Source organism: Sapajus apella, unplaced genomic scaffold, assembly GCF_009761245.1.
Source record: "Sapajus apella isolate SASKATOON/1434 unplaced genomic scaffold, GSC_monkey_1.0 scaffold162, whole genome shotgun sequence".
Lineage (NCBI taxonomy): Eukaryota > Metazoa > Chordata > Mammalia > Primates > Cebidae > Sapajus > Sapajus apella.
The window spans coordinates 1,617,419-1,630,250 of record NW_022437102.1 but is presented as its reverse complement, the minus strand read 5'-3'; the positions used below and the strand labels follow the sequence as shown (position 1 = coordinate 1,630,250).

The 12,832-nt window shown below is 39.3% G+C and overlaps 2 protein-coding genes across 5 annotated transcripts in view; both read right to left on the bottom strand.

Annotated features, from left to right (window-relative positions):
* Positions 1 to 12,832, bottom strand: part of SYN3 (synapsin III) — a 493,528-nt gene that overhangs the window by 445,500 nt on the left and 35,196 nt on the right. The gene's annotated exons all lie outside the window — the stretch shown is intronic.
* Positions 3,638 to 4,717, bottom strand: LOC116542134 (GTP-binding nuclear protein Ran). Its single transcript, XM_032266921.1, has one exon. It carries the CDS (start codon positions 4,665 to 4,667, stop codon positions 4,017 to 4,019), a length of 651 nt encoding a protein of 216 aa, XP_032122812.1. The 5' UTR covers positions 4,668 to 4,717; the 3' UTR covers positions 3,638 to 4,016.

Here is a 12,832-nt window from a genome sequence, read left to right as displayed (position 1 = left end):
AGAAATCAAAATATTAACAGTGATTATATTTTGGTAACACAAGTACATACCATTTTTTCTTTTCCTTTCCACTTAGATTTTTCAAATTTTCTAGAATGCATATTACTATGGACTGGCATGCCCCCCACCTCACCAAATTTATACGTTGAAGATAATGTTGAATATGATGCTTTGGAAATGAGCCCTTTGGGAAGTAATTATGGTTGGTGAGGTTGTTAGGGTGTGGCCCACGTGACGGAAGTACAGCCTTCATAAGAAACGATGCCACACAGCTTGCTTTCCCTGCACCATGTGAAAGCAAAGGTAAAAGGCTGCTGTCTACAAGCCAGGAGAGGGCCCTCACCAGAGCCAGGAAAGCAGACACCCTGACCTTGGACTTCCCAGCCTCCAGAAATGTGAGAAATAAGCATCTGTTGTTTAACTCACCCAGCCTATACTGTTTTGTTATGGGAGCACAAGCAGACCAATATATACATCTATTGCTTTTCTAAACAGAGTAACATAAGTCTAAAAAGCCAAACAGTTCATTTGGGATCAAAATATCCCATTAAGAACAATAACTATTTAAACCATGGAATTAGACATTATATTTTTGTATGATTATTATATACAATTTTTTTTTTTGAGACAGAGTCTCACTGTGTCATCCAGGCTGGAATGCAGTGGCATGATCTCTGCTCACTGCAACCCCCACCTTCCAGATTCAGTGACTCTCCTGCCACAGCCTCCCAAGTAGCTGGGATTACAGGCACCCACCACAACACCCAGCTAATTATTGAATTTTTAGTAGAGATGAGGTTTCACCATGTTGGCCAGGCTGGTCTCAAACTCCTGGCCTCAAGTGATCCTCCTGCTTCAGCCTCCCAAAGTGCTGGGATCACAGGTGTGAGCTATCGCGTGCCGCCAGTATTTTTATTGTAGTAAAATTTACTTAAGATTGAAATGCACAATTCTTAGGTATACACTTCTTTGAGTTTTGATAAATGTATATATTGGTATAATGTTTATTATATTCCTATTACCTCAGAAAGTTCTTTTGTGCCCCTTGTAGTCCATCCACATCCCCTAATAGGCAAATACACTTCTGATGCATGTCACCATTTATTAATTTTACCTGTTCTTGAACTTCATATAAATGTAATCAAATATATTATGCTTTTGTTAATAACTTCTTCCCTCAATGGTTCTGAGATGCAATATGTTGTATATGTCAGGAGTCATTCTATTTTTAAAATCACTGAATATCATCCTACTAGATGGGTAAACCACAGTAGGGTGGCTCACACCTGTAATCCTAGCACTTTGGGAAGCTGAGGTGGGCATACCACTTAATGGTAGGAGTCTGAGACCAGCTGGGCCAACATGGTGAAAACCCCTCTGTACTAAAGATAAAAAAAAAAAAAAAAAAAAAAAGCTGGGTGTGGTGGTATACGCCTGTATAACCAGCTATTTGGGAGGCTGTGGCACAAGAATCACTTGAGCCCAGGAGATAAAGGTTGTAGTGACCCAAGATCATGCCACTGCACTCCAGCCTGGGTGACAGAGTAAGACATTATCAGAAAAAAAAAAAAAAAGGAGGAAGAGAAAAAGAAAAGAAAAGAAAGAAAGAGAAGAAAGAAGGAAAGAGAGAGACATAAGAAGAACAAGAAAATTTGAAATGCTTCCAGTTTTCAGGCAGGATCACGAGGTCAAGAGAGTGAGACCATTCTGGCCAACATGGTGAAACCCTGTCTCTACTAAAAATACAGAAAAATTAGCTGGGCGTGGTGACGCACACCTGTAGTCCCAGCTACTGGGGAGGCTGAGGCAGGAGAATTGCTTGAACCTGGGAAGCGGAGGTTGCAGTGAGCCGAGGTCGCGCCATTGCACTCCAGCCTGGCGCCTGGTGACAGAGTGAGACTCTGTCTCAAAAAAAAAAAAATTTTTTTATTTAAATCTTTTTGTGGAGATAGACAGATAGATGGATGGATGGATGGATGGATGGATAGATAGATTCATTGATAGATTGAGAAATAGATCTTTTCTTCGGTAAAATATCTAGGAGTTAATTTGTTGGGTCATGGGGTAAGCGTAGGTCTAAGTTGATAACAAACTGTCAAAAAGTTTCCCATAGTGGTTGCTTGATTTTGCACACTCCAGAGTTCCCACTGCTCCATATCCTTTCTGACATTTGGTTGTTGTCAGTCTTTTTCATCTTACCCATTCTAGTGGACATAACATAGTACCTTATTGTGTTTTAAATTTATTTTGTCTGATACTTAACGAGACTGAACAAGTTTCGTGGGTTTACTGGCCAGTAACTTATCATCTTTTGTGTAGTACCTATTCAAATCTTTGGCCCATTTCTAAAAGGTGGGTTATCTTTTTATTTTTGATTTGCAGAAGTTCTTTATATATTCTAGAAACAAGTCCTTTATCAGATACATATATTGTAAACATTTTCTACCAGTCTGTGGCTTGCTGCTTCATTTTCTTCATGAGCAGAGCATAGCAGAATAAAACAACTCTTAAAAAAGTGAATTGTTTGAGATAAAAGCAACCCAATAATAAAAAATATACATACCATAGGATGAGACCACACTTCCATATTTTGAGTATTGGGAATACTTTACATATCATTTCATATATATGTATCTAGACACACACACACACACACACACACACAATGTCTATACATATATGTAAATATAAATATATACTTCTATATACATATATAAAATCTATTATACATATCTGCACATGTATAATAAATTATACATGTTTTGCTAAACAGAAACTTTTCTTTTTTGAAACCTAATTTATCAAATTTTTCATTTATGGTTAGTGTTTCTGTGTCTGTTCTTAAAAATCTCTGCAACCCCAAGATTACAATCATACTGTTCTATAGTGTCTTATTGAAGCATTATAGTTCTAGCTTTTCTATTTAGGTTGGGGATTCATCTAAGCTTGATTTTTGAGTGGTATGAAGTAGGGTATGAAGTTCATTTTCACCTCTGCTCATTTATCCAGGTTACCAGCACCATTTATAAAAGTATTTTTCTCCCGCTGAATTGCTTTGGTGGCCTTGTTGGCACTAATTGGCTGTACACTCATGGGTCTACTTCTGGACTGTTCAGTATGCTCCATTAATCTATCTATTCTTATATTTCTTGATTGCTGTGGCTTTCCAGGAAAGTTTTAAATTCAGGTAAAGTGAATCTTCCAACTTAATTTTTTTGCCTCAAGATTGTCTTAGGTATCCTAGATCTTACGATCCTATTTTCATATGCATTTTAAAATCAACTTTTATGAAAAAGTCTGTGCGGATATTGTTCGAGATTGTGTAGACTAAGTAGAATTGTCACTGAAAAATATTGGGTTTTCTACTTTATGAACACAGTAGACCCCTCCATTCAGAAATTTTTTTGTCATTTTCAATATGGAGATCTTGCATATATTTTGCTAAATTTATTCCTATTTTTTGGCATGTTTTTGACACTTTTCTAAATTTCACTTTCCATTTGTTTGCTGCTAGTAAAATATTATGTTCAATATATTGACATGCTAAATTCAAGTATTGTTTCTACTAGTTGTTTATAGATTCCTTAATGCTTTCCATTTAAATAATCATGTCATCTAGAAATAGAGAGACTTATACTTTTTTTTTTTTTTTTTTTTTTTTTTTAGATATTTGAAATACAACTTTATTCTGATTCTAAACGAAAAGGAATGGGAATGACAGTAACAAACAAGATTTCACCACTGAATATTGTGATGTGACTGCAGCAGTCTCATATCTGAAACTCAAGGAATCAACTGCGTTCCAAACAGCTAAATATGCAGGTCCAAACAATGAAGGTATATTTTAAACTGCCACATTCACTCCGAAGCCCACTCATCTCCTTCAGCATCCCACAGATGAAGCACATGTTCCGCTTAGCTAGATAATAATGAGGTGGCACACACGCTGCACCGCTGACATCACAGGACAGCTGCCTATAAAACTAGACTTCTGACGCTGGGCTCCTGCTTCATTCTCACAGGTCATCATCCTCATCTGGGAGAGCAGTTGTTTGAGCAACCTCTAAGTCGTGCTCATACTGCGCTGCCAAAGCTGGGTCCATGACAACCTCTGGCGGGGCAAGAGCAGGCATGGCAACAAATTCCAAATTAGGGTCTCCAATGAGCTTCCTAGCAAGCCAGAGGAAGGGCTTTTCAAAGTTGTAGTTACTTTTGGCAGAAATGTCGTAGTACTGAAGATTCTTCTTTCGGTGGAAGACAATGGATTTTGCCTTCACTTTCCTGTCCTTAATGTCCACTTTGTTGCCACACAACACGATGGGGATGTTCTCACACACTCGCACCAGATCTCTATGCCAGTTAGGCACATTCTTGTAAGTAACTCTGGATGTTACATCAAACATTATGATGGCACACTGGGCTTGGATATAATAGCCATCTCTCAGTCCACCGAATTTCTCCTGGCCGGCCGTGTCCCACACATTGAACTTAATGGGTCCTCTGTTAGTGTGGAACACTAGGGGATGAACCTCAACACCCAAGGTGGCTACATACTTCTTCTCAAATTCACCAGTCAAATGACGTTTCACAAAGGTCGTTTTTCCGGTACCACCATCACCAACCAACACAAGTTTAAACTGGACCTGGGGCTCTCCCTGCGCAGCCATCACGGCGTTCCTTCCAGAAGCGTCTCCGCGCCCGTCCGACCGACTTTTACTTCTTTACAATCTGAATGCCTCTTACTAATTTCCCTTATCTGATTGTCCTAGCTAGGACCTCCAATATTGAATAGAAACCATGAAAACATGCACCTTACCTTGTTCCTAATCTTAGGGGGAAAATGCTCAGTATCTCACCATTAATGTGGTGTTAAATGTAGATTTTTGGTAAATTCACTTTATGAGATTCAGGCAGTTCCTTTCTATTATTATTTGGATGTGAGTTCGTATCATGAATGGAAGTTGAATTTGCCAAGTGATTTGCTAAATCTATTGAGAGGACTATACGTTTTTGAAACCATTTATTTGCTTACCAATGTAGTAAATTACATAAACTCTATTTGATCATAGTGTGGTACCCTTTTAAAATATTGGTGGATTCAATCTGATAATATTTTGCTAAGGATTTTTGTGTCTATGTTCATGACAAAATCATTGGTCTGTAGGTTTTTTTTTTGACAATGTCTTTGCCAGGTTTTGGTATCAAGGTAATGTTAACCTCACAAAATAGGTTGGGAAGTATTCCCTCCTTTTCTATTTTATGAAACAGTCTGTGTAATGTTGGGTTTTTTTTCCCTTAAATTATTGGCAGAATTCAACAGTGAAACCATCTGGGGTTGGTTTTTCTTTGTGGGAAAGTCTTTAATAATGAATTCAATCTCCTTTATAAAGCTATTCACGTTTTGTGTTTCTTTTTATCTCAATTTTGACAATATATGATTTCAAGTATGTTGTCCATTTCATCTTGGTTGTAGGATCTTATGATTCCTCCTGATACGGGTAATGTGCTTTTTCTCTTTTTGACTGATCCATGTTGCTAAGAATTTATAAATTTTATTACTCTTGTAAAGAACCAACTTGCAGCCTTTTCAATTTTCTCTGTTGTCTGTTTTCTATTTCACTTCTTTCTGTTTTTTATTAATTCCTTTCTTCTCTTTACTTTTAAGTTTAATTTGCTGTGTGTTTTCTAGAGTCTTAAGCTGGAAACACAGGTAATTAATTCTAAACCGTTTATTTCCCCAATATAAATATTTAAAGCAATGTGCTTCCCTCCCAGAAATTTTAACATGTTGTATTTTCATTATTATTCACTTCAAATTATTCCTATACCCCTTATAATTTTTTGACCCATGTATTACTAAAACATGCATTTAATTTTCAAATTTCAGTGCTCTTTAGATATTGTCTTGTTAATGCTTTTAAAAATTCATTTGGGATAAGTGAAAATAGTCTATAAGGTTTTAAGCCTTTTGCCATTCATTAAGATTAATTTTATGATTCAATACAGTCTATCTCGATCAATGTTCCAGATGCACTTGGAAAGAATGCATATTTTGCAGTTGTTGGGTGTAATGCTCTACAAATATTATTTAGATTGTTTTCAAGTCCAATTCCCCAGGTAGCTGACACTCCCATGGTAACTTGTAAACAGGAAGTTTATCAGGCAGTGCTTCCATTCATGCTCAACAGCTGTGGGCAAGAACGAAAAGATTTGGGCTGAGAGACATACTGAATTACCACATGTTCAACAGAGGCGTCAGTTGATCTTACTGGGCGCATGGACCTGGGACATCTCTTTAGATGTCCTCATTATCCAGCCACTCTGTGAGCTTATTCTCTGCCCACTGATCTGTCAAACCAGCAAAGCTGCAGCTCTCCACTTTAGTTCCAGCTGCTCCATCCCAGGTGGCCTGGGAACAGCCACCTCTATGTGTATTTCACTAAGTGGGTGTGGCTTCCTTCCTTTAAGGGTCAAATCCTGTCCACATTCTATCTATTTTTTGTTTTTTTCCAGCAACCTCAAATCGTTTGAAATACTTTGTCCAAAGTTTATCATTATCATCTGGGAAAGGTTTAGCCCAACACAAGCTACTGAGTCATTACTGGAAATGAGCCTCTTCCATTTTTCAAATACCAGATGGAAAAGTTAACAAAATATTAGTGTTCAAGGGACCTTAGAGTTGGTTTAACAATTCCTTCTTCAGGAACTCTGGACAAACTGCCATTGGTAGGAACTCCGGTCAACCTTCCATTGGTAGGAACTTCCTGACTTTGAGAAGAATCACCTCTCATAATCTTTTGACCTACTCCAATGTTAGTCAATGGCTTCTCTGGTCACTTCATCCCACTACAGTCTCCAGTGGAACTTACAGACTGGCAAAAGGAGAACAATTATGAAAACGCAAACAAATATTTATGGTTTAGGGTAAGTGCAGGAAGGAATACACAGAGTATAGTCATTGAAATTCACTTTGGGGCAGAACTTCTTCAGAGAGGATGGTTAGGGAAGGCCTCTCTGAGGAGGTTACTTTTAAAAATTTCATTTTTAATTGACAAGCAATAATTGTATTTCTGTGATGTTTTCCTATGCTTACATAGTAGAATGATTAAGTCAAGCTGATTAACAAATCTATCACCTCACATATTTGTCATTTTCTGTGAAGAAAACATTTAAAATCTACTCTTTTAGCAATTTTGAAATATACAATTCATTATTTACAATGCATTATAGTGACTGTGAAGTCATTATTTTGTACAAAAGATCACAGGAGTTTCTCTCTCATAACTGAAACTTTGTACTCTTTGACCAATATGTCCCCTTTTGCTATTCAGCCACCTCACCAGCCTCCACCTCAGGCAACCACTATTCCACTCTCAATTTCTATGAGGTCAACGGTTTTAGATGCCACATATAAGTGAGATGTGGTATTTGTCTTTCTGTCCTTGGCTTATCTCACTTATCATAATGTTATTCAAGTTCATCCATGTTGTAGCAAATATAATAATTTTCCCTTCCTTTTGTGTGTTTGTTTGAGATAGGGTCTCACTCTGTTGCCCAGGCTGGAGTTAGTGGTACGATCATAGCTCACTGCAGCCTCAACCTCCCAGGCTTAACTGACCCTCCCACCTCAGTCTCCAGAGTAGCTGGGACTATAGATGTGTACTATGATGCTCAGCTGTTTTTAAAAAAATTTGGTTGGGGGAGGGTCTTACTATGTTGCCTAGGCGGGTCTTGAGCTCCTAGCCTCAAGCAATTCTCCCGCTTTGGTCCACAGAGTGCTGGGATTACAGGCATGAGCCCAAACCTTCCGCCTCCTTTTAAGGCTGAATAGTATTCCATTGTGTGTATATATGCCACATTTGCTTTATCCAATCATCTGATGATGGGCACCTAGGTTGGTTCCACATCTTAGCTTCTGGGTATAATGCTGCAGTGAACATGGGAGTGCAGATATCTCTGATATATTGACTTCAATTTCCTTGGATACATACCCAGAAGTGGGGTTGCTGTATCATATGGTAGTTCTATTTTTGGTTTTCTGAGGAAACTCCATACTGTTTTCCATAATGGCTGTATTAATTTATATTCCCACCCATGGTGCACAAGGTTTCCCTTTTCTCCATACTCTCTCCAACACTGGTATCTGACATCTTTTTGATAATAGCTATTCTAACAGGTGTGAGGTAAGATCTCATTATGGTTTTAATTTGCATTTCCCTGATGATTAGTAATAATGAGCATTTTTTTCACATATCTGTTAGCCACTTATATGTCTTCTTTTGAGAAATGTCTATTCAGTTTCCTTGCCATTATTTGATTGGATTATTTGTTTTCTTGTTACAGAGTTGTTTAAATTCCTTATACATTTTGGCTATTAGCCCCTTATCAGATGTATGGTTTGCAAATATTTTCTCCCAGTCTGTAGGCTGCATCTTTGTTAATTGATTCTTGCTGTGCAGAAGCTTTTTAGTCTGATGCGATTCCATTTGTTTATTTTTGCTTTTGTTGCCTGTGCTTTTGGAGACACTTGGACAATGTCCAAGAAATAATTGCCCAGACCAATATCATGGAATTTTCCCCCTTTGTTTTCTTTTAGTAGTTTTATAGTTTCAGGTCTTATATTTAAGTTTTTAATCCATTTTGACTTTTTTGTTTTAATACGAAGTGAGATAAGGGTCCAATTTCACTCCTCTGCCTGTGGATATCCAATTTTCTCAACATCCCTTATGAAGAGACTGTCTTGTCTCCATTGTGTATTCTTGTCACCTTTGTCAAATTTCAATTGATTGTAAGTGTGTGAGTTTATTTCTGAGATCTCTATGTTGTTCTATTGATCATTATGTCCTTTTTTGGTGGGTTTTTTTTTTGTTTTTTTTTTTTTTTTTTGAGACAAAGTCTCACTCTGTCACCTGGGCTGGAGAGTGCAGTGGTGCATCTCAGCTCACTGCAACCTCTGCTTCCTGGGTTCAAGCGATTCTCCTGCCTCAGCCTCCCGAGTAGCTTGGACTACAGGTGTCCATCAACACGCTCTGTTAATTTTTTGTATTTTTAGTAGAGACAGGGGTTTCACCATGTTGACCAGGCTGGGCTCAAACTCCTGACCTCGTAATTTACCCACCTCAGCCTCCCAAAGTACTGGGATTACAGGAGTGAGCCACAGCACCTGGCTATGTTGTTTGATTATTATAGCCTTGTAACAGATTACAAATATGTCCAGCTTTCTTCTTTTTGCTCAATATCGCTTTGACTATTCAGAGTCTTTTGTGGTTCTATACAAATTTTAGGATTTTTTTAAATTTCCATGAAGAATAACATTGGAATTTTGATAGGGATTGCATTGAATCTGCAGATCATTTTGAGTAGTATGGGCATATAATTCTTCTAATCCATGAACAGAGGATACCTTTCCACTTATTTGTGTCACCTACAATTTCTTCATAAATGTTTTACAGTTTCCACTATAAAGGTCTTTCACCTCCTTGGTTAAATTTACTCCTAAGCATTTCATTTTTGGGTGCTATTGTGAGTGAAACTGATTTCTTAAGTTCCTTTGCAGATAGTTTGTTGTTAGTGTAAAAAAATGCTACTAATTTTTATGTGTTCATTTTGTACCCTACAACTTCACTGAATTTGACTATCAGCTCTAACAGTTGTTTCTGTAGAATCTTTATGATTTTCTATATATAAGATCATGTCATCAGCAAGCAGAGACAATTTCACTTCTTTCAGGAGTGATCTTTAGGCTGAAACATAAAGGATAGGGAGAGAGAAGTGTATATGCAAAGGCAATGGGGTAGGAAAAAGCAAAGCACATTTGAAGAACAGAAGGATGGCCAGCTCCATCAGGAAGTTAGAACTAAAGTCTTTAAGATAATGTTTAGAAAAGCAGAGAGGGGGCGGATCATGAAGGGTCATGTTGAAATCAATTTTGATTTGAAGCCAATCATGAAAGTACGCCATTGGAGGTTATAGACAACAGGAATATCTGGTCTACATGATCACTGTGTGGAAATAGACCTAGAGGACGTGTCTATGAAAGGAGCCAGACAGGTTAGAAGGCCATTGTAGTCATTTGGGTCCACAGGTGGGAAAGTGGGGAGCTGGATTATATAATTTTCAAGGCCTTTTCCTCTTGAATCATTAGGACAGGACACAGGGTATCACTTTAATGCCAAACTTAATCTGATGGCAAGACAAGATGCAGATGAGAGGGATTCTGGTGAAGACCTAGGAAAAGAAGGGCAGGAAAACAGGCTGGGATACCAGCAGGCATGCTGGGTACCCAGCTGCCCTAGCATTAGCCACTAGAGGGCAGGAGTGACCATACCAGACAGGAAAAAGAGACTATAAGGCAACTTTGCAAGCTTACTTATTGGAGGCTGTGGCACGAAGGAAAACTTCATTGGGAAAGGTTAAAGAAAGGTTGAAAGACTTTCCACACTTGGTGGTGACACCAGAGCCAGAAGTAAGGTGAAAATCATAAGGACAGGTTTTGCATCAAAACAGGAAGAATGAGAGCCGCCCCACAGCAGCAACAGCTACTTTGAGAAGAGATGGGCCCCTGATCAGTCTGGACAAGAGTGGACCTGTCTGGTTGGGTGCCTCATAGACACCCCAAACTCATTTCCTTGCTCACCCTCAGATGAGTTTATGCACCTGGGTTCCCCACTTCTGGAACCCTATGACCCATCCACTCACTGAGGTCTCACACTTTGCTCCTCCTTAACCCTGGTGAGTTTCAGTCCAGTCTCCAAGTCTGTCAGCTCTGTCTCCACAAACATCTTCAGCATCATCCCCTCCTGTCCATCACTCCTACCACAGTCTTGGTTCGTGTCATGCTAAAGCTCTCTCCCCTTGCCTATTATAACAGCCTCCTAATCAGCTCCCTCCCTCTAAGCTCAATCATTCAATCAACTTTCCACAGAGAAGAGAGGAGAGCTTTCTAAACTACAGCCCTAACCAGAGGAAGCCCCCTCATGGCTTTCCACCTACTCCTAGGATAAAGGACACACCCTAACCCAGAAAGACCTTCAGGGTTTAATCACTGCCATCTTCTTCAAGGTTTTCCTTGCTACTTTGGCCACGCGAGATAAAACTCTTCCAAAGAGTCATGCTCTTCCAAAAGTCCATGCCCTTTGTATGCTTTTTCCCCTGCCTGGAATACTGCACCTTATTCCCCTTTTCCTTCACTGCTTGGATACCTACAGAGGCCATAAAACTCAGTAGCTGGGAGCACAGGTTTCAAAGGCAGACAGACTGGTTCCAATCCCAGCTCTGCCACTTACTAATGTAATAGCTGTGAGAGCTGGGGTGGCTTATTCAACCTCTGTGTCTTAGTTTCCTCATTTCTAAAGCAGGGATAAAAAAAATAATGCCTACTTTACAAATTGATGTGAACACTGAATGAGATGACAGATGTAACAGTGCAATGGCTGACATGTCAGGCACTACATATACTAAGTACTGCCATTATTTATTACAATTGATTTTGTTGTTGTTTTTGGTTTGGGTTTTGTTTTTAAGACTGGGTCGAGACTGGAGTGCAGTGGCGCATGTTGGCTCACTGCAATCTCTGCCTTCTGGCCTCAAGGCATTCTCCTGCCTCAGCCCCCCAAGAAGCTGGGACTACAGGCGTGTGCCACTACGCCCGGCTAATGTTTGTATTTTTTGTACAGGAGGGGTTTCACCAAGTTTCCCAGGCTGGTCTTCAACTCCTGGGTTCAAGTGCTTAGATTGTAGGTGTGAGCCACCATGCCCAACCCCATTGTTTATTCTTAACAATCCACATGAAGCTATTGGGAAGATCAAATGAAAAAATGCGCAAAAGTCCAGGTCCTTTGTGCTTTTGAAATAATGAATGAATATACAAATAATCGTAACGAAACATTATTTTTAGTAGTGGTATCTTTATAATATCATCAAGATGCAGAATTATTATTCAACCATCACTGAGAGTCATTAATGCTTAGAGACTCTGTGAACACATAGAGGCCCCTCAGTCTGGGCCCCAAAGTACTTAACCAAACACCCTCAGATTTAATTTCTTTAGACGAGAAGTATTCCGTTGAATAGTTAACCATGGAAATGTGTTTGTTCACATAGACCCAATCCTAGGAAAATGGAAAATGTGGTGGGGTTTGTTTCTGGATCCTGTACCTCTTTTAAAATCCATCTTCCTCACTTCTGCTTCCTCTCAATACCTCACCCCTAAGATCAAATCTCTTGGCAGGACCTTGTCATTGGAGCCACTAACTCAGAGAAGCCTCAGGACATAGGAGATGGGTTATTTAAGCATAATAGAGGGTGCCTGAAGAGGAGGGCAGGCCAAATGCCCAGCCCAGAGCATCCAGCACCTCAATACAATCATGCTATTAAAATGATTCTTCCAATGGTATAAGGTATAAGGCTTGAAAGCAGTCTTTTAGCTCAGTCTTTAAGATTCAATGAGGTGACTCTAATGATAGAACTTTGGGCACCATGACAGGCAAAAGGGGAGAGATTTCTTTTGCATGATTTGGTCATAGAAAAGGCCTAAAAATCCCAAACTATACCACTCTTCCAATGAGTCATGCTCTCCCAATGAGTCCATGTCCTTTGTATGCTTTTTCCTCTGCCTGGAATACTGCACCTTATTCCCCTTTTGAAAACAAATACTACATAAAAGGGAGTCTTTAAGTGTAAGCCCCCTCCCAAACCCAGGCTAAGGACCACAATGGCCTCAGCACTCTGGTGCTGGATACAGGTAGACAGAAGGTAGTAAGCTTGAAGGTTAAGCTCATGGATCCTGGGACCAGATTGTTTGGGTTCCAATCTCAACTGTGCTACCTACCTC